The sequence below is a fragment of the Hylaeus anthracinus genome, unplaced genomic scaffold, assembly GCF_026225885.1.
Source record: "Hylaeus anthracinus isolate JK02 unplaced genomic scaffold, UHH_iyHylAnth1.0_haploid 12002, whole genome shotgun sequence".
Classification (NCBI taxonomy): Eukaryota; Metazoa; Arthropoda; class Insecta; order Hymenoptera; family Colletidae; genus Hylaeus; species Hylaeus anthracinus.
In genome coordinates, this window is record NW_026534349.1 from 6,103,607 (window position 1) to 6,129,862 (window position 26,256).

The window sequence follows — 26,256 nt, forward strand, 5'->3', positions numbered from 1 at the left end:
GAATTGTAACTTACAGAGTGAATAAACTAGTACCCGCTTTTTAGAGTACTTGTTACTTCAACAATGTTTCGTATATAAATAAAGATTAACACTTTGGGAAAACAGTAAATGTATTTATTACATTGTAAAGTAACACCAAACAAATAATTACAAAATATCTCATAATGTTATATCCAAATGAAACGTCTTAATATCGTTTTGTAGCAAAATTTTAGAACTTAATTTTTACTTTCTATTAATTCCTTAAAATTTATCTGTGCGCGCTGCGTTATCTTCATACTATACGAATCAACAGGAAGAAATAGATATTGTACTACAAAATTATTGAATTTTGTATTCTCCAAGGCAAATCAATCAGTCTTATACAATTCTCAATTAGAACAAAACGATTGCATTATTCAAAAGTATATATTATATCCGTCAACGCCGAAGATCTTTATGTAACGATGAGTACATTGCTAACAAAATATATAGTTCTATTGTGAAAACAATTCTGTGGGATCCATAACACGTTACGTTGACATGTGCTTTTAAAGTTCATATAAAATATTTACAACAACAGAATGCGTTAAAATATATTTTACACTATATGATTTCTAATCGTATATACACCAGATAGATAGCTAATAGTTTTACGACAGAGTTTCCGACCACAGTCTTGGATAACGCGGCAAAGATCTTAGAACGCTACGGAATACAATAAGATTGCACTTACTTGATCACACTATTTTTAACGTGTCTAATATTGTACATCCAACGTGTAACGTGTATATATATATATATATTATATTCTCTTTAGAAATACTGATTTCTCCCACACTGGTCTATAGTTTTTTCTCTGTTATTTTTGTATATTAACTTCTACTTTACTGGGCGGATAAGAAACGTAGACTTTGCTAAGATGTTCGTGCTCTAACTTTATCCTTTAGATAATTAGCAACTTGTGTCTGCGAATGTCTAACAGCCAATTGAAGAGGCGTAACACCCTCTTGATTCACAAGCAGAGGGTCCGCACCTGCCCCTACCAGTTGCCTTGCAACAGTCATTTGCCCTGTTAAGGCTGCTGCGTGCAGAGCGCTTTCGCCGTTCTGGAACATATTAGGTGATTTCTTAACATCTGACGTGACGTCGTTTTTTATTTCGTCAAATGTTACGTTACATTAACCTTGCGGATTTTACTGTATACAATAAATTTGATGGCTGTATAATTAATAAAATAGACATACTTTGTATTACATGCTTTTATTAGGTTGTCCCAAAAGTTTCTTTCGTGAGTTGCATTCAATTATTTTCTGTGGCAGTGTTTATATAAATAGACAATCTAATTTCTTAGACATTGATGCTGTAACGGTAATAAAGCGAAATGAATCGTACACAATTCAGTAATGTAACATAAAACATAAAATATTGTGTATATATTAATTATTAATAAAACGAAAGAAACTTTCAGGACAATTTAATAGATTGACTTCCCTTCGTACTACTTAAGATACTTGTACTTACTGGAAGAATACCAAGCGACGGACGATACTTGAGCAGCTCACCAACGACAGCCGTGTGACCTTTATGGGCAGCTTTAAAAAGCGGTGTCGCGCCATCCTACAAAAGAAGATACAACATTAATTAGTACTCTTCTCATTTAGGACACCGACCAATCGTTCTCTCGGTCGTCTCGATAACGGAATCCAGATTCCTGCCAGTTCCTCGATCATTCGCAAGACTTACGTGTCTGGTGGCATCGACCTTCGCACCAGCTTTCAAAAGCCTCCTCACGACGTGATCGTGTCCCATTTGTGCTCCTATCCATAAAGGCGTGGCGCCGTCGGTTCGCGCTGCGTCCGTCTTTGCGCCGTGCTCCAGGAGGACCTCCAAGATGCGCACGTGCCCATTCTGAGCCGCTATGAACAACGCTGTGGCACCATCCTGTGAAACCAACGTTGCTTTCATCAATTTTGGTGGAAAAGGAACCATTCCTCATTATAATTCGAGTACAATTTTGCCAAAGCGATCGAGAAGACCGACGACCCGAGCAAGTTTTACCTTCATGTGAGCGTTCGGGTTGGCTCCTCTCTCGATTAAACCTTCCACCACGTCCAGGTGACCGCACTGGCACGCGACGAAAAGTGGGGTACCGCCATCCTGCAATCGCACCAGAAACCGTCGAGTTTCCTTTTCACGGTTCGCAAAGCGGTTTTTGGTTTCTGTAGAAACTTACTATGCTGCAGGAGTCCACCACGGAACCGTGCTCCAATAGCAGGCCGGCGATGTCCATGTAACCACCCTGGGCGGCAAAGAAAAGCGCCGTGGTGCCGGTCTGAAAATGAAAAACGATAAAACGCTGAGGTTTTTACTGGAACGCTAAAACATTGCTTAAAGCGAGGACACGCTTTAAAACTTTATGACCTGGAAAGAACGCAGAGCGTAGTAGCGTGACATAAAGCGGGAGACTGGTCCTGCTTTATCGCGTCTTTGAGCAAAGGCAGTAAAATTTGAATGGGAAGCGAGAAGAGGAACCGTTGACTGACCAACATTCTGTTATTCGAGTTCACTGGCGACTAGGACCTACTGAAATTTATTTCTAGAAACCGCGTATTCATTACGCATCGTACATTATGAAATAAGAGTAGAGGATCGACTCTGTCCAGTTATTTGAAAGGTGCGGAGAGTACTTTGTCCAGTCACGTGGGAGTGCCTGTATATTTTATTGTTCCAAAATAACTCCGTGTTCGGGTCCGTTGCTTGATTTTCAGCTGAACGCGAGATCGATACCTGCGCTCTTATTTCTAGGATGGAAGGGTTGGATGCTGATACGGGGATCAGGAATGTTCCTCGGCTGCGAAATATTTGAAAGGCACCGGTGAAAAAGGAGACGACAGTTTCCAAAGAAAGTACATCGAGCGGTAATTATCGCGGAACGGAGAGAAAGGTGTTGGCTGAAAACGGATGCCGTGAAAGAGACAATAAAACACTGTAGGAGCGACCGAGTGCTTTGGATGAGAATAAGGTTGTTGAGAAATAAGGGTTTCAGGGACCGGTGGGTGCATCGGGGTGGCTGACTGGCGCCAGCGAGGGTGAGTGATCTTAAGGGAGGTCACTGTGTCACGGAACTGGAGCTCAAAACGAGACTTAACAGAAAACAGCGATCAGAATCCAACGCCAACAGCGTGTCGTCTTCCAAAATGAACTGGAAATATATATACATTTCCAGGAAATGTTCCGATAACCTTAATTGCTTTCTTATAGCATTAGGTAGACCGGAAAGTAATGTCGTTTCTTTTACATTAAATTCAAACAAACTTTTAAATAAATTTCTATTTTTAATCAATTATGTAATCGCCCTCGTTATTAGCAGCCTTTTGCCATCGGGTGTGCGAAATTTCCAATGCCAGATTGATAAAAATTAACGAGCTGATGAGTGATAAACAAGTATTTAACATTGCAAAAACGGTATTACTTTTCAGTTCACCTAATATTTCACATACAGTAGTACGCCATTTCTGCACTCCTCGTTATAAATGATCCGAACTTCGGACTACCTTAATCTCAGATCACCTAAGCGGACTTTGTAAATCGTCTTCTACGTCGTTTGGAATGTTCGATGAGTTTAGAAACTCCGAAATGATCGAAAACTTCCATCGGGGTGTTACCTCAAATGTCAGACACGCATGGCCATCGGATAATTAGCACATTCGGCATTTAAATGTCACGTTCTTTACGAGTTCCGCATGCACGCGAGTCTGGGTCTGAACGGATCATGAATTTCAAATTTTATTACCGCGTCGCACACCTTTCGAATATGCCCCGCGTTATTGCAATTGTGTCGCCGGGACAGTTTCTATCGTGACGGTAATATCTGCGGGTAAATCGACAGCGAGAGCGACAGTCTGTCGCCTTGTCGTGACATGGCGTTTTCTATAATGGGACAGAGGTGTCTCATGGCCTATGGAGAACAGGCACCTTGTCGTGCGCACGGTGTGCAAAACCGACGTGTTATCAAAAGGATGCGCACCGCTGGTCTAGTCGGTTTAATTTGTTAAGACAGTCGCTCGGAAGGTGGAATATCCGGTTCCCGAGTTTCTTCGGCTCCGCCCAGAAATATAAATTCCCAATGAATTCTTGAAATATATAAACGTAATTAAGCTTCCACGTACGACCAGCAATTCATCGGCAAAGGAGAGAAAGTACCAGTACGTGTCACGAATATCCCCGAAGGGAACAGCTCGTCCAGGGCGATGCATACTGGACCTGTTCGCCGTGCAGGTATACAAGGCACTTTCACTGAGCTGTTCTCGCCACGAAGCATCGGCGATCATGGCCAAAAACCGTCTCCTCTAAAGATACAATTCTTTATCGTTGATTTCATCGTTATTAGATACAGAATTTGTAATTATTCGAAGAAGAATCTAGGAGAATCTGCACATCGCACGAGGGTGCACCTGTAGTAGCGCGACCAAGTTTTTACGACGCGATACACCGGTCTACATTCCTTCCCTTTGTCGGACGTCGTTCGCTTTTGGCCATGCAGAGATTGCCAATGCAATCAATCCTCTGCCGAGCTACGCGTTCCACGGAGTACCGATGTTTCTCGAACCGTGTCGAGCCGGGAGACATAATACCTATCCATTACAAACCACAGAAATTCTATAACGGCGATCAACCTGTCCATCTAGCTACGGCAAAATCGCGTCGCGGTCAAGTATTTTTTCCCTGTCGGTCTTCTACGTAGACGCGATCAACCGTGCTGCAGACCGGGAGATCAGTTTTCGAGGAAGAACTAGCGTTTCTTAATACAACTATCGCGCTTAGAATCGTAACACGCTGATATTTAAAAGGAATCAAAGTAATATTACGCACACGCGATATAGCATTCTTCACGCATCGGTTAATTTACGAGTACACTATATATACCGTGTACTATACTCTGTACGAACGCGTGTACCAATTAATCCGCGTCATTCAATAGAGAGGATGCTCCGATGGATGGCGGGCATCGGCGATTTATAATGAACTCGTTACTTCCTGCCGCAATCTGTGGCGTTTTTCAGCTCAGCGCTACTTTTAACAATATAACTCGACGCATACTGTAACCGTTGATTTGAAATTCCGATGAACGTGCTAGCATTTTTAGAAATCCCCGATGGTACGTAAAATTGTACCTCGTAAAATTTGTGAAACTCGATACATCCACGGAATACTAGGTAACGACGTGAAAAGACCGTTTTACCCAATCGAAAGTCAGTTCTCGAACGAGGCCAAACACGAAGGATCAGTGTGTCACGAGCTCCCACGCACGATTTTTGAGCCGATAGCGGCGGCAATTTGCAGAGGCGCGTTTAGACGAATCGTACGGTTTCGCAAGCGATCCCCTGCAACTCCGCGTGAGTTGTTGCACGCCGATGGTTGCATATTACGGTAGACGTCGTCGTTAAAACGCCGTGGAAACACGCGAACCGCTTCAGCAACCTTGAAACGCGCTCGCGAACAGTTCGTTTCGTACATCGGAGCGGAGGGGCTGTTTACGAGGCAAAATATTGGTCGGATCTATCCAGGCCGCGGTTTTTAGAAACTGTAAAACGAGACGAGCATAGCTAATTGCTAGTACAATTTCTGTGCGATTTCACTTTAGACCGAGTCGGACCGAGATTCATTGCGTTTAACAAAACAAAATCTGGAATTGAAAGCAAACGGTAATCATAGCGAAAGTAAGTTCCAAATAGTTAGTTAAAGCAAGTATCGTTCGATCGCAAATTTTTAATCTTTCAATCTTTAAACGTTTAACTAGTCAAAGAATCTCGAGAGGTTTAAGAGCTGTAAGAAGAAGATTGGCGGCTAATTGCGGCTCTTCCTCGTGCATTTCTTATGTCTCTTACTTTTAATCGGTCAACTCTCTCCAAACTCGTTCAGGCGATTCAGACTCGCGTTAGGAATTCGTTAAGATCGCCAGACAAAGCGCTGGAAATTAGACTGCGGCGTGTTTCGTCATCAGGGGCGTCACGGACGGCTTGTAAAAATAATTCTGGAACTCCGCGGTCGCGTCGATTGTGCAATAGGTCGTCGTCGCTCGTCGAGCGGTTTCGACGCTGGTTCGCATAATTCGTTCTCTTGTCGTCGTCGTTTCGATTCAATCTTGAAAACCGGGAAGGCTGTCCTCCACCTTGGAATTTAAACACCTAACAGGAAACTAACGAGTAACATCCGCCAAGTACTGCAAAGAAACTCGAATTAGATTTATATTAAACCATGCTTCCTTATAATCGAGTCCTTTTTACGACGCAACACGATGGTTTAATTAACGAATCGCGTCTTTTCCGTAATTTAAGGCTAACCGGATGTTCCATCTCCTAAAGTCGCGACGAGCGCAACGTGTCTTCGGATTTGCATACAATACCGTAATTCTCGATGGCGCGGGACACCAAGAAGACGTGGGCTCGGCGATAAATCCTTGCCAGAGCCACTTAAAAAGGACCACTCGACGGCTTCCTGGTGCTCCGTGCAGCGAGCAAGCTTTTTGTGTCTCGCTGACTCTCGCCGGGCCCATTGTGGCCGGACGAAAGTGTCTCGTACGTTTCTATTTTCGAAAAAGTCAGACCAGGAAGATGACTCGTCGCTTTTTCTCGGGGCTCGTTATCCGACCGCCGATGTTGCTGTATACTTCACGATATCGCGGGGATAAACGCGGAAACGTTATCAACCACTTGTTCTCAGAATATACATGCCCGTGTGACTTTAATCGCGTCAATGAGTAATGCGACAAATTCCACGTATCGCTATTTCCTACCTATAACTAACATTCCGATAGTTGCTATTACAAGGCTCTGAAACTTGACAAATCAACTAATGGAACTTTCGGTCGCCAGGAAGACTCTTTCAGCTGAGTGGGTAACGGGGCTGCGAGAACGCGCGCGTGCTAAGCGAGATTCATTCATTCTGAGAGTTCATTCATGGCCAAGCTACACGCGGTCAGGACTTACCAGCCTTCTGGCATTAGGATCCGCCCCTTGTTGCAGCAATTCGGTGACTGCCTCAATGTGGCCTCCGGCGGCGGCCAATATTAAAGGAGTCGTCCCATCCTGAAAAGAAGAAGAAGAGTCAATGACCTGGCGAAGCTGACGCAAATCGATTTTAACTCAGCGCTGGCTATAATGCACCTTTGCAATAATAACTCATATTCCTATCTCATTTTTCATTGTCTACCTCTCTATCTCTATCTCTCAAATCTCTCAATTCTGACTCAACTAGCAAGACTTTAATCGATCACGTTGTGATAGTGTCTCGATACGGCTATCACAATGGGAATTGTGCAGCGCATTGCTTTTTAATTGATTTAAACGGTCCGAGTTTCGCAATGAGCATCTCTGAGCCGGTAATTAAGCGTCGTAAATCTGTTGTATGATTCTCTCCGTGCCGTCCGCTTTCCGAATCTCTCTTACAATGTCCGAGTTTCTTCCCCGCGTTTCAAATGTTGTCGAATCGCCGCGCCCGTGATTCGCCGTGGTAACGAGCCAATTGTTGCGAAGATTCTTCAATTCAATTAATTACACAACAAGGTCTTCAACGACCTCCTACACCTAGGAGGGTAACAAGAATTGATTTTATCCCTTTCGTTTCTGCAACATTTATCGTCAACGTTTTGTAAAAATGTTAATAGTTTTCGCTATTGTCCTAGTTATTCTACATTATATAAAGCAGCCTTCATAGAGGTTTATTGAGTCTGGCGTTAGTACTAGTTAACTGAAGCATCAGGGACAATTTCGTTGACGAAAAATCGACTAAAATTCGCAAGACAGAGGGTCGATCGGTGTTATCGATTGCGAATTACTCAAGAGACGTCTCTCGAGAGTCCTCGGTACGAAAATAGCTGTGAGATCGGAAAGCTTGATCGAATTCCAAATTCTCTCGAACGCGTCGGATCGCGAGTCCGTCGTCGTCGCCAAAGTGGAGCACCGCGTATCCGCGTGTGATCTAATAAACCACTTTCGCGACAAGAAGCGTCGCTGCACGACCGACTCGCTCCTTTTAACGTCGTTTGCATAATGAGCCGACCGAGACTGGCGCCGCGTGAATCGTTCTTGTAACCAAGGGCCCACATGGGACACCCGCAGCGACACGTGGGTGAACCACGGATAGTTTTCCATCCAGACATGCGTTACTCGTTAGGTAGAAATTGGAATCTAAATTATAAAATGAAATGTTTCACAATAAATAACAAATCAAAATTGGTATCAATCAGAGTATAATGGATATGAAGAGAGCATTAACTACTGGTCCTTACGTATATTCCCTACTATTCATTTCTTAACATTTCTTTCCGTTTGAATGACGAATAAATTCCTTTTGTATACGTTCTTGAATTGTATTGATTCTATTAGGTACCGGCAAAAGTTCGTCCGGTTTATTCGTTAATTGTAACTATAAGTTACTGTGTAGTTATTATGTAGTCTCCGATAGTTTAAATAATATTTAATCTTAGCAGAGAGTTTCAAGAATATTTGTCTGGCAGTCAACGTGTCAACGGAAGAGAACAAATACTCCCGGCTGAGCATTTGCAATATCCACTTATCGATCGAATTTTAACTTGTGACGAAAAGTGGGTGGAATATGATAATGTACGACGATCACACCACTGGGTTCAGAAGGGGTCATGTGCAACAGGAACCATACCAAAATCGAGTCTCCATTCAAACAAGGTGCTGATCACTGTTTGGTGGACTACACGAGGTATCGTTCACGTTGATTTGCTTCCACGTGGCAGACTATTACTTCGGATACTTATTGCAAAGAAATTGACGAAGTCATTGATGAAATTGACGATAAATGGTGATTATTTTGTTGAATAAATCTATGATTTAATACAGATTTGAGTATTTGTATTTTCCTCTGAAAATCCGCACGAACTTTTTCCGGTACCTAATATTATTCGAGTAACATTCGTCCTGTCTTTGCTTATCCTTGTTCTACCTTGTCCTTGCAGTCGACGTGGACGCGTCCAGAGTCCAACAGAATTCGAAGACGCTTCGCGTCGCCGCGCGCCGCTGCCAGGTGCAATTCCACGTCCCAAGGAGACTCTTTCTAAAAAGAGAACAGGGCAAAGATATTAGTGCTGAAAAAAGATGTACAAATTTCGCGAGACTGTTGTGTTATAATCTTGTAACGTATTTCTCCGTTCCCTATCTACCTACAAATACTCGATAAAATCGGCGAGTACACATGCGGCCCTCTGTAAGTTATTTAATCGCTCGTAGATCGTTTTCCGAAATGTTCGCAGACCCACGTTTATGTTTCAGTCTTCGATACCTGCCCGTGAATAAAACACGAACGTTGGTTCCGTTCTCTGCATCTGTTTGTACTTCTTCGGTCTCGCTGCTAGGCCTCACTATTTCTGTGTGTACTTCAACAACTCGCGAAAAACGCGTACACGACCCCGTCAGTCGAGTGTATCGATTAAGCAATCATCATCGAGGAAGGTGGATGAACTGAACTCGTTCGACCGTAACTGAAATCGGTTATTTCTTTTTTTTTTTTCGCGAAACTACGCGCGGTTTCACAATTTCTCCGCTTCTCACGCGATCTGTACTTTTGAATACTCGTAGAACGCATCAGACGCCTTTCGAATAGCAAAGCTGGAAGCATTTATCGACGGAACTAATTGAAACTATTAGGTTGTCCCAAAAGTTTCTATCGTGAGTTGCATTCAATTATTTTCTGTGGCAGTGTTTATATAAATAGACAATCTAATTTCATAGATATTCGTGTTGTAACAGTAATGGAGCAAAATGAATCGTGGACAATTCAGTAATGTAATATAAAACATAAAATATCGCGGATGTATTACTTATTAATAAAGCGAAAGAAACTTTTCGGACGACCTGATACTTAGCCACCGCGCAACGGCCACGCTAATCCCGAAACGCGTGAAACAGCGATTGGAATGCGTATCGATAAAGTCGGAGAATCGAGCCCGAAGTTATTTCGAGAATTAATAAATTATACACCCTCTATTTTTATGCTACAATGTTGAGGCATTCGTAGTATCGAATGTGCCACCTGAATAAATACAACGATAACCTGCGTGTCCTGAGATACAAAAAATAGGTGTAAATCAACGGCTTTCGTCTCTTTTTTTTAGTACCTAACGGACTTTTGCAACAGCGAACGATCTTCGAATGATCGTGCTGTGTAAATATTTTTTACTCCTTACATAAATCGTACGTCGAGCGTCATAGCGTAACGTTCCGCTGTTTCATTCTGGTAATACGTGTTTGTAGGTCGATGCGTGACAAATACGACGATCGGTGCATTGTATACAAAAAAAAATGTCGTTCGATCACGGTTGATCGTTTATGGCTTCGCATCAACGCATTACGAACCGAACATTTTATAGCTAACTGTACCCAATGACCAGGTGCCTTCGTAACCCAGATGATCTTTAATTAATTATTAAAGACGTTCTGAAAATAATTCACTTTCTATTTTGGCTTGGTGTCGTTAGACAAGTCGAAAAATACCGAAAATTCGAAGAAGGAACACGAAGTTAGGAAGATACCTACCCTTGCACAGATTCATATTTTCTTTGGGGGTTGTTTCAATTAACAATGTAAATCTTATCGTATAAATCTCAAGGTGAGTTACAACGTGACTCTCACATCGTACGATCAACAGGATAAGAAGCATGACATCAGTCTTCCGTTGAGTTTTTTCTGATCTCACCCAGTTCTACGTTTTCTATGCACACATCGAGTGACACGTGATTACCCGATTACGATCAACGCAATTCTCTGTCGATTAGTTTTCACGTACGCACACGTTGGCCCTAACGAAAACAGATGAACAACTATTCCGACGACAAGACCGTTATTTTTTAAATTGTGCCCTTTTAAAAATGAACGAGTAAATAAATAAATACTTCAAGCGCGATATCTATACAAGACGTAATTAAAATGAAATCCAATTTCTAGAAAATGCATAATTCAAGCGGGAAACAAGTAATATGCATTGACATGATTAAAGTAGTACTTCAAGGGTTGCGATAAGGCGGGTATTTTCGTTTACATTCAATCGTATTCAGAAGAGCGATTTGCAATATTTTATTCCTAACGCGTCAACGTAAAAAATGATATATATGACCGAGAATATTCAAATTTAAATAATGTTTAATTCAAAACGTGTCAACATAGAAAATGGCATGTACCATTCCAATGATTAGATTGCAATTGAAAAAGAGCTTACCTTCATAGACATGTTAGATGTCACGTATAGCGCACCTTGCACGATCAACGTTTCGTTCTTCTAAGGAAAATACGGTTACACTTAATGTCAATGTTGCAATTGCATTGCAGTGCATCCAGCATGCTTACGTTTGCGTGTCGCGTGTCAATTGCAAAGTGTTTATTACGAGCAACGCGTGTCCCGACATTTGAACACAATTTCGTATCACAGACTGTTCGAAAAGCGCGTGAACACTAACACGTTCCCTCGTGTTTACGAAACGCGAAGGCACAACAGAGAGGCATCATCATTTATCGGATGACTTCGAGTCACCGAATGCCCAACGAAACTGTGCGAGCCTGGTATAGACGTGGAGTGTTTTCCTCGACGTCCGTTTGGTGGTGCCACCTGCCACGTATACTTCTTTTATTCCATTATTGATAAACTGAACCTTTAATACTTAATCTCGATTAAAATTAGATTCTTCTACAGATTTAGAATCTCTTGGAAAAGTATATCGAAAATGTAGGACAACATACTTTCGTACGAAATGTTCTTCGTTAAATAATTGATTTTAAAACACGTAGAACTCGCGCCTATACTTGAGTAAGAAACTCGTGGGATTCGATTACAGCCAGGACCGGCGTGACATTTTGCGGGGCCGGGTTCAAAAATTTTGCGAGGCCTGAATTCACATTCAAATCCTACACCGAGGAATTATTTATTTACAAATATATTTTTTATAAGATGAATATTAAATAATAATACTTTGATGATTTTTGTCACTCCTTTCAATTTAATTATAGCTACTAAAAAAATGTCTTGCATCCCAGCAAAAATTGCTTCCATTTGTTAATGGTATCATCAGTCTGTAAAAAGTTAATCAAAATCGGTGCCTCTAAAATTTAGTAATTTTCGTACACCGCGGGGCCTTTTAAAACGCGGGGCCTTTTAAAACGCGGGGCCGGAACCTGCCTTGCGCCGGCCCTGATTACAGGAATGTTCTTATCGTAATTACAAGCAAAGCGCAAGGAGCTAATTTAACATTTTGTTCTATTAATTTACCTAAAATGAAACCCACGAAATTTCAAGGACTCAATATTCTAACTGGAAGAACAATTCGATAGAATATTTCCTTGCTTGAATGTTACGTAGTTTGCGAACTTGCGAGAATGAGCAGTTGTCGTAGCCCTCTGGTAGTGTATCCCGGAAGTATCGTGTAGATGTTTTAGGGATTTTTTAGAATTTATCTACAAGGTTGGTAGCTTTATCCACTGTGCGACATATCCGCACTGTTGTGGAAAAACGTTCCTTACCTTACGGAGCCATTTTACGGCATACACCTAACAATAAAAAGTGAGAAAATACGTTAATTTAACAAGTAATATCGTGATATTTTAGTAAAAACTTATGTAAATTTTACGTTTTAATTTTTATTGCAGATATAACAATGGAAAACGACAATGGAGTACTTGTCGACTTGTATATCCCAAGAAAATGGTAAGCAGTGCACGTGGGTTACATGCGTGTCATAAAACGGAACAACAGTTTGATTTTTTTAACAGAAAATTTGCAAACACTTATGTCGATCTTTTTCTAAATATAAATGAAAGTGTCTTTGAAATCACAATAACGAGGATGAACCTGTAAAAATACCGAACATATTATCAAATTTATAAGCAAATATGAGACGGTGAGTTAACATCATATGTAATAGATAACATACATTTTTTTTTTATAGCTCGTCGAGTAATCGCATCATCCATGCAAAGGATCATGCATCTATTCAACTGAGCCTTGCTGATGTTGATCCTGAAACTGGACGTATGACTGACTCCCAAAAGATGTATGCAATTTGTGGAGCTATTCGACGTATGGTAAGTTATATGTTACTACCAGTACTTTGTATTAGAATAATCATTATTTATCTTCTTTCAGGGTGAATCTGATGATTGTTTAGTACGCCTTGCAAAAAATGATGGCATTTTACCTAAAAATTTTTAATGTAAGGTAATTCTACTCTTTCAATAAAATTATAAAAAAGCTAAACAATGCGTATTACAATACTTATTTATTATCTTTGACATTAGATTGGTAGTGAAAGAGCTTCGTTGTATATACCATTTATTATATATTTTGTACATATAGTTTCATATATGAAATAATGACTCTTTATATACATATATTATACAGGAAGTAAAACTTTTGAATATTTTATACTTTGTCTTCGTAGAACAATACTATTTCGTAATGATTCCAAAATTATACTTATATGTTATATAAAAATAAAAATTATTTTTAAAAATATAGTTGCTTATACTAAGAAATTATAATTTTAATTATTATTGTTCAACTAAACTGTTTGATAAATGTGTTGAAATGTGCATCTAATTTTGACCTTGGCATTATACACATATTTTGTAACACCTTGAACTCTATGGACGTACAAGCTGTAAAATATTTTAAGGAATTGTCAAGTATTGTTTACAATTGATGATAGTATAAATAGAATCTCGATTTATTATAATATCGTTTAAAAATCCTGCTTGGTTGTACATGAATTTTATTACCATAACTGCTGACAGCTAAAGCAATTTATATAACATGTCATTAATTTTAACGAATTTTAAATACTTTCATTATTTTTTTATGAAAGTTATACTGCTTAAATTTACTCAAATATACGAGACAAACATGCCTATTAACTGAAAGAATATAATTTTGTGCATATGTCATGTTATAGTTAGGAAATTATATTATATTATAAATATTTGACAATTTAGTTTTAAAAAATATTTTCGTCATATATATTAGTGTCAACTGTTGGAAACTTGTTTTTCTCGCACGAATAATCTTAAACGTTAATGGAACTGCATTTGAAGTATTCACCCTGAGTATATGCTATTGTATCATTCATTTTTTCCAATTTTAATGAATACATGACTGCAGTAGTAGGCCAATGAATTTACATATAGTCTAAGATTATTGGTATTTTTGGAAAAACATGTACCTCATAATCACAATAGGTTCTATCAACATAATAAATCGGCATATATACGCTATCGATATAGAAACGCTTACTAAAGGGGAATATTGTAAGCTTATAGAATTGGACGTTTTCAATACAGAATGTCATTCTAGTATAAATGGGAGATATAAGAGTGATATTTTGTGAAATTTACAGATTACTTGAATTTTTGTATCGGAAAATTGAGTACCATTTTTTCGATTTATTTTAATTATTATTTCATTATAAAAAGTATTTCACGTTACCAACCTATAGTTCAAACTAAGGTCTGTTCATCCGATTAGTAATGAATGTAAAAATTTTCTTAGGAAATGAAATCGCTGGTCAATTATCCAAGGCAATCTATCACTTTATAAATTTTATGTATATCTTACACTATTTTTATACACAGTTGAGTCCGCGTATCATACATTTAACACGGGAGTGTCCGATAAGGAATGAACACGATTAAATCGACGATTTTTCAAGGTTGCAATCGCTTCGGTAAGGTTTGCTCTCTTACTAAAAAAATCTACAATCGCTTGACCTGTTAAGGCAGATGCCAGGAACTGTTCCACGCTTATTGACCAATCAGGATCAGTGGATGAAGCTACGCTTGACGGGTTTCCATTTCGATCGGGCGACTAAAAATAACCATTTGTATTGTATTTCAAAATTAGCCGATTTATATAAATAATACATACTCGTTCAACAACTGAAGATGTTTGCTGAGCTGCGGTAGCGGCTAAAAGCAGGCTATCCTCAGATTCATCGCGGTCAACGTAAAATTTTTTACCGACGTCGCCTAATTGAAGTAAAAGAGTTCCTATATTTAGGAAAATGAATTTATTTTACTTGAGGACATGTCATTGATGCTGCTTTCGAACGTATAATTTACCTATTGAAGCTATACAATGGTAAGTTTCTTGCTCTTCCGGCTGTGCAGGGAACATGTCATAAAGAGTTTTCCATAGCGATATGAAGTGTCTTTGGGACATTTTTGGTACAGTCTTAAGATCCAGCGGACTGTCTTTAGATGCTATCATAGAACGCAAACTGCCCATGCTTTGAATTTCCCATGATTGATCGCCTTGCTGACTGTTTAAACTTGTCGATCGAGACAAAGTACCTACGGTAGGTTCCTCTGCAACGCTAATTGGCATTTCTAAGGAAGCAACGCTTTGTTCCATACTGTCAAAGAAATCTGTAGCTTCTGCTGCTACTTCTGCTCCATCTGTCATTAATCATAATGTTCCATACTTTAAAGCATTCTTCTTCTTCTTCCGTTATAATACTCTCAAGTATCGAGCAGCACTTACCAGAATGTACTGGCGATTCAAAATCAACAGGTGTAAGTAATGGCGGTAGGTGTAAAGTATACAGAAGTTTCAATCTCTGTGTTAAGTCGGCGGTTGCTGTCATTCCAAGAGCTTGCACTAATTCCCGAAAGTTTAGCAAACCATCACGATTACGATCCATTAACTGGTAGTATAACAGTACTTATGAATATTATCCGTATTTGCTTCATTTTATTCGATATAGTTAGGATACACGCGGATGTTAATTCTAATTGTTTTGTAAAATTTGATTGACTTACACGAAATAGTCGGGCAGAAAGAGATTCCGCTTGACTACATTTGCCCCATGGAGATAAACCACCGAATAATATTCTAAATAATTCGAAGTCTACTTTATACGCCTCATATGGCGGCTGTGTCGGATCATAGCGATCAGGTTCAGATCTCCGTTGACTCATTAATTCCTCCCTCACTAAACTCAGCAAATCCTGAATAATGATATTAGATTTTAGAGATTTATAAGTTCATATACGTATACATTCAAGATTATGTTACCAATACCTGTAATTCTTCAATTGTCATGTATTTGTCTACGATTACACTTCTAATTACGTTCTTTTCAATACCATCTTCAAGACTCTGAACTACTCTAAGTCTGTGCTTTAAACGAAGCCTTTCTATTCCGCCAATGGTCAACGTGCCGTACCGTGAATATGCTTCGTATATTAAAGTTTGAACGGAAATACTCTAAAATGAACATATATATCTACTTGTAAATTTACATTCATCTATATACATGAAATTCGCGATAAAAGTATTCTTACTCTGTTAGGAGTAGCACTGTCAACTGGCCTAGGGAGTACAGGTCCTTCATCATTGAATACACCTCCGAGGTAATCTGTTAACAACTGCATTGCTTCGCCATCGTCGCGACAATTTAGCAATTTATCTTGATTCCATTCCAGTACTGTTAATGCTATCTGACACAGGAAGAAAGACCTGTTTACTTCAAATTTCTTCTGTATGTACTTTATTCTGTATTCATTAGAAAGGATATCAATAAAATTCGATACTTCCACTAGCGAAAAGTAATTAAGGAACAGAAAGTACTTGTGTATATGGATGAAAATATTGTACCTGGAAAATTACTTTTGCTCCATCGTAGAAAAAGCAATCCATTATGTTCACCGCGCTACTAGTTGGCATAACGCTTAAAAATATTGTTAAGAACCATGAAAGTGATATAACTTTAATAAGACCAAGTTCCTGTAATCTAGCATGCAAGGTTGGTAAGTATTCAGCAGCTAGCTCTTCTAAAAGACCTTGATCAACGAGAGCACCCACTACTCTTCTGTCGTAATAATCGGGTAGTAACGATTCGCAGACATTACATAACTGCCAGAAGGCAGATTCTTCTGAGCAATAGATTAATAGAACCGAAGCTACTATATTCATGGCCTGACAATAACCTGTCCCATGAAAGTTAACCTTAAATTTTATCATTTTATTATTAAAATAAATATGCGTAATAAGTTTGTTTACCAATTTGTGGATTTTTCCAAGCGTACGCGGAAAGGACTCTTCGTAACGCGCTGATACCGGTATCGGATTGAAATGCCGGATGTTCTGGTAGTGATCTATGTAAATCTCTTTCTATTTCTTCATTTGCTTGACAAGATTTACCCAATGCTTGGTCAACTAATGTTTTATAAAGACCAGGATTCATTACCATTTCGTTTAAAGCACCTACAATCAAACAGGACGTATGTTTACTATGTACATAATATTTGTATCTATCCTAATTTCTGTTATATTTATAACATTACCAGAAAATGTAAGCCAAACTTCTCCCCTGAGTGTCTGTGGTATACCCTGTATTATAAGCTTTGCTGTCTCTGTTGTTCTGTACATTGTGATACCTCTTCCATATTCTGCAAAGTGTAATTCCCATTGCTTCTCTTTGGCCTCTTGTTTTAACGCTGCTTCGTTACTTAACGGAGCTTTAAATAAAGTCATTAACGGCGGCTGAGATTTCCAGTGATTAACAGATTTAGTTTCATTGCTACTGTCACTTTGAAGCAATGAGTTGTGGGTATACACGCTATCTGTACTCCTATTAAAAAACAAAGTGTATTAGTTCCAATATGATGATATTATAAAACACTAAAAATAATACGATAAATATGATAACTTACAAAATTGATAGTTTAGATTTTCCTAATAGTTCAGATATCTTTTGAACTACAAAATCTCTGTCGTGCATCTGAGCAAATAAAAACGACGATCGCGCTGTTGTTACTAAGATGGATTTGTCTATTCCTGTACTGGATTGATTTTCAGCAGGTTCTATGAGTTTTACTTCCCTCAAAGGTATAACTAAACTTACCAATCCATTTACCTGAATTATCATAGATACTAGTGAATAATTATACTCTATGTAGATATTTGTGTAAATATGTATATGTTTGTTAAGATAATTACTCTGCTTGCGAAACAAAGGTAATTTTGAGACAAAAATATTTTTCCCCACACATATTTTTTATTGTACGGTGTCCATAGAGTGACATCAATGCTACCATCCAACTTTTCACTTCCTGGTAATCTGAATTGTAATCTGTAAGCTTCAGAGTGTGCTCGTGCATCAAGATCTCTTTTTAAGAAAGATGGTTTTTTAGGTACATTTTTACTAAAAATGTAATTGTTGTTGTAGTTAACACAAATTTTCATCAGAAATATTAAAGGATTATCTACCTTAATTTATTTAAGAGTTCTCTATCCTCATTAAATCCACTTTTCTCATCTATAAGCCTATCAAATTAATAATGAAAGAATATTAATTTTGAATGAATTTTTATTTTACTGTAATTTGTTTTAAAATTCCAACAATGCTACCTTTTCATAGCAATATTTGTAAGTTGTTCCATCAATGAATATGTCTCAGATTTATGAAGAAACATTGAAAAATAATGCTGCAAATAAGATTACAAATTTTAATTATCATTAATACGATACCACAAACACTGGGTATTACATAATAAACGTTATATCCACCTCTTTATTATCTCTTGTTACAACATGTATACTGTCAGGAAATAAAATAGAATTGGTTTTACTCAATTCCGTAATATCTGCCCATCTAACCATTAATTTTGTTTCTTTGGCCAGAATATAAGCATAAAAACACATATGGTGTACTGATAAGTACAACCATCCTTGCCTAGGTAAACGAGATTTCCAATAACTGGAAAAATATGATATTACCAGATTTTTTTAGTTTGATAAAAATATTACACCCTAAGCATGATTATAAATACCTGCAAGAATAATAATTGACTAATTTATCCTCTTTTGGTATGTTAAAAAGTTGATGAAATTTGAAAGATACAGTTTTAAATGATTCTGGATCTTCTTCTGCAAATAATGTAATGCTTGTTTAATAGTATGAAAATTCAATTTCTAAATTAATCATGCAATAAACAATTTACCATCTGCAAATTGACAATCTGGAATACTGTTTGCAATAATTGATTGTATCTTGCAACAAACAAATTCGGTTATTTCTTCTTCTGTGTCAAATGATGTTAAAGTATCCATCAGATTGGAGTGAAGCCATTCCCAATCTTTCAAGATTTCTTCATGTGTTAAGGAACATGCAATTTCTGCATATGTTTGAAAACAAAATTGTTTGGTTGACACTGTATTCTACTATATATTTTATGCAAATAACAGCTTGTAATTTTAGAAATTTTCAAACAATGTATTTCTCACCCCAATAAACTTCTGACGATGGTGTTTGGTGAAGTATTCTAAAAGGTGGGGGTTTAGTGTCAAAAACACTATCCATAGTTCCCACCAATATAGAACTAAGACTCCTTGTTTTTCCATGCCCTTTACGGCGTTGTAAAACAAAGTATACAGTTGCTTGTTCTGTTACCCTATGTAATTAATAATAATCTAGTATGTTATTTTTTTTTAGTGCAAGATGCTTTTTAATAGAATTTTTATACATCACACTTAAGAGATGAGAACACATACTTTACAAACAATTACTACTACTTTATTTGATTTTAAACTTTAATAATAAACAAACTATAAAAAATATAAGTAAAAAAAAAACGGAGTAGAAAAAAACATTACTCGTATATTTTACATTACGAAATGTTAGTTTAAATAATGAGTAATACAATAAAGAGGGTATTCATTTTATTGAGATATTAAGCGTATTTTTCATTTTCTGTTCGCGGTGTGTGTACGTCAACATTAAAGGGGCATGAATTAATCTTGCAGATAATTTGTCAGTGATTTCAATAGCGCAAATGTCTTATCTCCTATATGTGCGCATCACAGTTCGTATTCTTGTATTGCATTTGTTATAACATAAATGCAATATCGACATAAGATTTAAAAAAAAAAAGTATGGAAATTTTCAAATATAGAATTTAATTTCGATCAGTGTTCTGTCATAACGTGAGCACATAACATCGCTAGACAAGTAGAGAATTCATATCAGGAGAACGGATTTTCTACTACAATCAAACATACATGAATTGGCAAAGTTTTGATAACATCGAAGCACGCAAGCCTTTTAAAAAGTGCTATCAGCTGTCTTTGACATACGATGTAAACAGTAATTCTGATAGAACATCGGGTATCATACGCAAGTATTAATTTACCAGAAAGCATTTGCCAGTAGAACCTCTTGTGGCTTCACCCACATATTGATCAACGTTGTTCCAGCACATATGGCACCAACGATACAAATTCAAACAGGCTTTATCCAAGGCAGTCGCAAAATTCGCTGATTCTCCAGCAGAAAAAAAATACTTGCCAAAGATAAACACCAACACGAACTTCACTACAAATAGTTTGTCGTCGGTATGTGTTGCAATACGTGATCCTGACAATTTCGCCATACGTTCAAATGAAAATGTTACTATAGTTTGCTTACTGTCTAGAAATGTTTTTTTACGACCTTCGACTCCGATTATCACTGAAGATATAATTCTATTGGGAGAGGCCACAGAATAGATTAGTAAAAGGGGGAGCTTACAAACTTTTTGTTCCTAAGCATAGCAAATGCTTCCTGATAGCAGCCAACGTCTGAACGATACTAATATTATTTTTTATGTTAGTGGCGCCATCGGTGGCAAAACATCCAAGTTTGTAGTGAAAATAGTTTTCGCTATTTCTATAAGATATACTTCATACATTGGTTATTTAATTTTATTTCAAGTTAATTGTAAGGAGGACGGGGTAGCACAATTTTCAATTCTGTACATTAGGATTAAAAAATATTTGACTATTGCATTTATTGTGGACTGTTACCTTTTAATCAACAATTCTTTATTTTTCATAAATGCAAATTTCTGGATAAGCAGCCACCAATTGTCAATAAACTTACTATTATACAGTTTTTACTTTTAGGTGGAAGTAATAAATAGACAAACTTGTTTCGTATTTTGCTTTTTCGTTCCTTATGAGTATAATTGGAGAACTTGCAAGAATTAACCATTGGTCAACCAAAGTTCTTAGCCATCTAACTGCAAGTCGCAAAAGCTTGAAAATTCATGCGAATTGATGAATCTCATGTAATAGTTGCGGCACTGTAGGTTTGCGCAAGTGACTATAGTTTGAGTCTGCCTTGTCGTTGCATTTTCCGTTCGTTGTCGAGAAAAATGGCGTCTCTCGTGGGTGTCCGACTTTTGATGAGGAATACCGGTACCCTTAAAAATTCGATCAGTCGATTTTGTTTGCGAGGTGTTGTTACACAACTTCAATTAAATGAGAGATCGTTTCACTGTGAAAGACAAAGTGCTATTGCATTTCTAACACAGGTAAACACTGGTCGCTCTTAATACTGTGGTTCTTGCGAACCTCATTCGAATAGTTTATACGACGTGTTTTAAATGCACGTATTATGTAACTAAAATCGTTACTGTTTTGGCAGAATACAGAATAATACAATATATGACGTTAATTCGGTCAGCGTGATCAATGTAATTGTCGCGGTTTTTAATACTTATACGCAGCTGATACGAATTTTATTCTTACGACGCTCATACCCAGAACTTCGTTTCGTTGACATTGTTGATTATACTTTGAGATACACTTGTCACATGTTTGTATTAAACAGCAGTAACCAAATATTTCTGTCCTTATCATATGGAATCTTTTCTAATTCTGTTAAAAAAATTTCTTGGATCATGGATTGAGGTTACATCAAATGTATACACATACATACATATCTATTTTATGTAATGACAATAATATGAGAATGGTTTAATACACACAGGTAAACAGTGCAAATATTCGTGCATATTCTACAGATGATAAAGCTAAGAAGGTCGAAGAACGTGTATTAAAAGTGATTGCAGCCTATGATAAAATATCTGCTGACAAGGTTATAAACTTACATATGTTTTATAAAGTATTGTTTTACAGGGAATAAAGGACACTCGAGTCAAGCAGGTGCGCCACTACAGCCATAAGCCACCACAAACCCTTGACTTTATTCGCCAGCGAGTACTTTTAGTACTCAATCTCTATGATAAAATTGATCCTAAGAAGGTATCTATTTACCACAAGATGATACATTATTGAAGATACTTGTGAAGATGTTTTTGCAAATATTGAAACACTTCAGCAGTGACACCTGTATAAAGGATGCACTATATGAAGTTGCAATGAATAATTAGAACCAATTATTTGATGTTGAACTCATCATTTTGATTATTACTACTTTTGCTAAAATATCTTGATAGATAACTTCTCAGAAAGATAGTGATCAATTAACACCTTGCTTGAATCGTAGTGTCTTAAAATTAAACTGATTGTAAATCCCTAATTTAAAAAAAAGATCAAAAGTTAAAATTAATTAATTTCATTTCTCAATTACTTAACAGCTGTTTAAATACCTCTGTATGTATATTAAGAACTAATGATCTTGAATTCTGTACAGTTGAAACTGGAGTCTCATTTCATGACTGATTTGGGCTTGGATTCCTTGGATCATGTAGAAGTTATAATGGCAATAGAAGACGAATTCGGTTTTGAAATACCAGATATGGATGCAGAGAAACTGTTACGACCTGCAGACATAGTGCGTTACGTCGCGGACAAAGAAGATATTTATGAATAAATAAATACCTCTGTCATTTCTGACAATGCATTAGTCAACAATTTTCATTTTTAAAACATTGTACAAACAAAAGAAAAACGATCGAACTTTATAACTCCTTCGCAAGCAACCATTTACTACTGATTTTCCTGTATATAGACATTGTTATTAAAATAAAGCGAATTATTAGAGTAACATTTTATTTTACGCATATCTAACCTGCATCTGTTTATAAAATTATAAGTAGAAATATTACTGTATAATACATATTTAATTCGAGAGTATTGTATTTACATGAAAAGCAAAATCCAATAATAATAATTAGTGGTATGGTGTCGCTAGTCTCTAGACTCTAGACTGACATTACGACACACCAGCTTTTTTTATATGATAGGATCGAACGCGCACGCTGATCAAGTGCAACAACTGGCAAAATGAAGATGGCGGACGGACCTACGATCCTCAGAAGAAATAGGCCCGGAACAAAAGCAAAGGTTAATAATGATGTCGTTTCTGTTAACAATTTGTTACCTCTACATTTTACGCTCCATTATTTCCCATACATTCAGTTGTTTGCAACGTACTTGCAGAAATATTTAAATGCGTCATACATCCAATGAAAATCAATGAACGGTCCACGAAACACGATTGTTTACACCCTAATAATGCTTATTATTCCGTTCATCCTACTCTCTGTATACGTCAATACACAGATTGCTTTTAATCATTAACATGATTTAGGTTATTTTACGCGTCACAAATATATTATGTTTCATATTATGCGTTAATGATAAAGATACGAATTTCGACAGATAATAATGAAGTATCATTATTGTTTCTTAATATTGGCGCAATTGTAATAATATAAGAACCGTGACAATATATCTCTTATGTTATTTCGTTTAGGACTTCTGCAGATGGTCCGATGAACCATTCGAAGAAATGGACAGTACGCTGGCTGTACAACAATATATCCAACAGATGATTAGAAGAGAGCCATCTAATGTTGACTTGATACTTAAAATGCCAGATTCACAAGACGAAGCTGTATGGAAATATGAACATCTCAGACAATTTTGTATGGAGCTTAATGGTTTAACAGTGAGGCTGCAAGAAGAATGTCATCCAGAAACTTGTACGCAAATGACAGCTACTGAGCAATGGATATTTTTATGTGCTGCACACAAAACACCCAAAGAGTGTCCAGCTATTGATTATACCAGACATACACTTGATGGTGCAGCTTGCTTGCTTAACAGCAATAAGTACTTTCCCAGCAGGTATATCTTTAATAAATAATTACTGGAAATTATGGAAAGGATAACATGATATTTAATATGTGTGTTATAATTGTTGTTCCAGGGTTAGTATTAAGGAATCGTCAGTTGCTAAACTTGGATCTGTTAGTCGCAGAGTTTATAGAATCTTTTCTCATGCATACTACCATCACAGAACAATATTTGATGAATTCGAGAATGAGACATTTTTATGTCGCAGGTAACATACATAGTTATGGAATTATAAATACAAATATTTTAAAGAGTTTATAAGTCCTTATTTTGATTAATGCGAGTGGCCTTCTTTGTTACAGGTTTACCGCGTTTGTAACAAAATATAGCTTGATGTCTAAGGAGAGTTTAATAGTACCGATAATGGAAGAAGAGGAAACAACAGAAAGTGAAGCCTAGGACTTGAATATTTATGTATATTGCCCAAAGTCGATTTGTCAGATTTAGAGAGATCATTGGCATTGCTGAAATACCTCTTGTAGTTCCGAATGCGACAAGAGTATTGAAAATGGGTCAGTAATTACTTCATCTAAAAGGCATTGTGAATTTCCAAATTTATCACTAGAATTTCTTGTTCTTTATCATATTAAAAATAAAAGTCATTTTAATACGAATTGTACAAAGCAAATTTTCATGCTTAATGATCATATTTACAGAGTCTGTTTATCATTCAAATGTTTAAGATTTCAAATGTATAACATAATCGAAAACATGAGCAAACTGTTACGTAATCTTTTTATACACAGTTACACTTTCCATTCTGTATTAGCAACTACACGTCGCTATAATATTAATTAACTCTTTTATGCGTTTACATTCTGAATGTAATAAAACAGTTTCAAATTGTTTTGGAAACTGAACTTTAATGTATATCACCTATATAAGTATCGAATACGTAACAAGAAATTCAAGTTTCACTTTTCTTCTATTATTATATACTTTATGCTTTTGTTTTTATGTTGTATATTTCTGTAAAAATACTTGAGTTTATTTAAATTAATAATTATAGATAAATTCAGACAAACTTTGCTTGAATGAATTCATTTCCGATTCTCACTCTCATGTTGAATAAACGAAGAAGTACCTTATTTTGAATAAATAAGTTATAATTAAATTAATAACTAAATTTGTTGCAAGATATTTTCATTGACTGATTTTTAATACATTAATATAAATATAACCTCAAATTTTGTTTGAATAGTATAATTCACAATGAGGGAATAGATTTATCTATTAAAATATAAAGAATGCATTGGTATAATGTAATCATAATCGCAGTAGAATAACCATATTAAATAAACTGTTATATGGTATATTAATGGCAGTGATGGTAATAAATGTAGTAGTATGCTTAGCTATATCATATTTATTTCCCACGGTAACGAACCTGAAACATTCGTCTTCTTTTTACTTGTTGGTACAAGTTTAAAGAAGTTACATTTTTATTGCCCAAAGGGTTAGATGTAAGAAATGATTACAGTCCTGCTGCGTTATCGGGACATTCGCATTTTGAAAAAAAAAAAAAAAACATTGCCGAGAAAAGCAATACCAATGCAGGACGATTATCCACATCACTGCCAAATACACAAGCTCTAAATAAGTAGTCTTCATCAGCGGTTAATGTAAAATTAAAGGAATCAAATGTACTGTCGACAGTCTTTTGTTTCGAGCAAAGACATTTTTGTAAGCTTGTAAGACTTTGATACAATGTTACTAAAGAACGATCAGAAAAATTGTAAAATAATCTGTCTCCCAGTTTCGCCAATGATGAACAACAGCGTAATCTAAGACTTTCAAACGATTTAACTTATTGTTCGCGAAAACACAGTAGCGGTGCGACGGTCTTTTTTTTTTTTTATTTTACGTTGCAAGTAAACTACCGCCGAAGGCACAGCAATTTTCGTACTATGTATATAATTTATAGTCGTTGTAGTTCGAGCAAGTTGTAATACGACATTTTCAACCTCAGGTTTTTTATATCATATTTATCCTTCCTTCATATACTGAAAAGGATTTTAAAGTTAGGGGTTGAAAACGTTCCGATAGTTTGCTTAGACTATAACGATTACGAGTTATAATTACTATCAAGCGAGTCGTCGATCTAACATAGAATTTCGTATTATTTAATATAAATAAGTTCGAGATGTTTGTGCACACCTGTCGTAATATTGTATATATGGTTTGTAAATAAGAAGTCGAAAATGGTGCGTTCATCAAAGGAGAGACCGAGACGACACGAATATATCGTTATACGATTACTTCTGTAACGAATGTGTATGTACCGACAAAAAATAAACTTTCTACTTGATACGGATACCAGTTTCATTTCTCTACGTGGTT

The 26,256-nt window shown here is 36.8% G+C and overlaps 5 protein-coding genes across 8 annotated transcripts; 3 read left to right on the forward strand and 2 right to left on the reverse strand.

Annotated features, from left to right (window-relative positions):
* Positions 1 to 98: 98 nt before the first annotated feature.
* Positions 99 to 12,007, reverse strand: LOC128892361 (ankyrin repeat domain-containing protein 29). Its single transcript, XM_054152732.1, has 8 exons — positions 11,227 to 12,007; positions 8,959 to 9,069; positions 6,972 to 7,070; positions 2,216 to 2,314; positions 2,041 to 2,139; positions 1,726 to 1,923; positions 1,504 to 1,599; positions 99 to 1,088 (listed from the first exon to the last, which is right to left on the reverse strand). Exons 1-8 carry the CDS (start codon positions 11,236 to 11,238, stop codon positions 897 to 899), a joined length of 906 nt encoding a protein of 301 aa, XP_054008707.1. The 5' UTR covers positions 11,239 to 12,007; the 3' UTR covers positions 99 to 896.
* Positions 12,008 to 12,458: 451 nt separating this feature from the next.
* LOC128892363 (40S ribosomal protein S21) lies at positions 12,459 to 13,257 on the forward strand. Its single transcript, XM_054152735.1, has 4 exons — positions 12,459 to 12,561; positions 12,648 to 12,705; positions 12,947 to 13,082; positions 13,144 to 13,257. The coding sequence occupies exons 2-4, from the start codon at positions 12,656 to 12,658 to the stop codon at positions 13,207 to 13,209; spliced, it is 252 nt and encodes an 83-aa protein (XP_054008710.1). The 5' UTR covers positions 12,459 to 12,561; positions 12,648 to 12,655; the 3' UTR covers positions 13,210 to 13,257.
* Positions 13,258 to 13,699: 442 nt separating this feature from the next.
* Positions 13,700 to 20,539, reverse strand: LOC128892207 (TBC1 domain family member 9). 2 transcript variants are annotated; one of them, XM_054152451.1, is made up of 19 exons: positions 20,184 to 20,539; positions 19,279 to 19,445; positions 18,996 to 19,169; positions 18,825 to 18,921; positions 18,562 to 18,751; positions 18,403 to 18,479; positions 18,262 to 18,318; positions 17,992 to 18,196; positions 17,706 to 17,908; positions 17,337 to 17,623; positions 17,053 to 17,256; positions 16,648 to 16,979; positions 16,335 to 16,490; positions 16,072 to 16,257; positions 15,810 to 15,998; positions 15,532 to 15,694; positions 15,111 to 15,446; positions 14,917 to 15,017; positions 13,700 to 14,856 (listed from the first exon to the last, which is right to left on the reverse strand). In XM_054152451.1, exons 1-19 carry the CDS (start codon positions 20,225 to 20,227, stop codon positions 14,638 to 14,640), a joined length of 3,387 nt encoding a protein of 1,128 aa, XP_054008426.1. In that variant the 5' UTR covers positions 20,228 to 20,539; the 3' UTR covers positions 13,700 to 14,637. The 2 variants fall into 2 exon arrangements, with proteins under 2 accessions (XP_054008426.1, XP_054008425.1); XM_054152450.1 differs by having other exon boundaries at positions 14,917 to 15,038; positions 20,184 to 20,534.
* Positions 20,540 to 21,095: 556 nt separating this feature from the next.
* Positions 21,096 to 22,822, forward strand: LOC128892272 (acyl carrier protein, mitochondrial). Of its 3 annotated transcripts, XM_054152573.1 has the most exons (4): positions 21,096 to 21,344; positions 21,803 to 21,910; positions 21,961 to 22,077; positions 22,469 to 22,822. In XM_054152573.1, exons 1-4 carry the CDS (start codon positions 21,186 to 21,188, stop codon positions 22,646 to 22,648), a joined length of 564 nt encoding a protein of 187 aa, XP_054008548.1. In that variant the 5' UTR covers positions 21,096 to 21,185; the 3' UTR covers positions 22,649 to 22,822. The 3 variants fall into 3 exon arrangements, with proteins under 3 accessions (XP_054008548.1, XP_054008547.1, XP_054008546.1); XM_054152572.1 differs by lacking the exon at positions 21,961 to 22,077 and having other exon boundaries at positions 21,106 to 21,344; XM_054152571.1 differs by lacking the exon at positions 21,803 to 21,910 and having other exon boundaries at positions 21,112 to 21,344; positions 21,952 to 22,077.
* Positions 22,823 to 22,944: 122 nt separating this feature from the next.
* On the forward strand, positions 22,945 to 26,230 carry LOC128892267 (MOB kinase activator-like 4). Its single transcript, XM_054152564.1, has 4 exons — positions 22,945 to 23,121; positions 23,534 to 23,907; positions 23,990 to 24,124; positions 24,219 to 26,230. Exons 1-4 carry the CDS (start codon positions 23,062 to 23,064, stop codon positions 24,313 to 24,315), a joined length of 666 nt encoding a protein of 221 aa, XP_054008539.1. The 5' UTR covers positions 22,945 to 23,061; the 3' UTR covers positions 24,316 to 26,230.
* Positions 26,231 to 26,256: the final 26 nt, after the last annotated feature.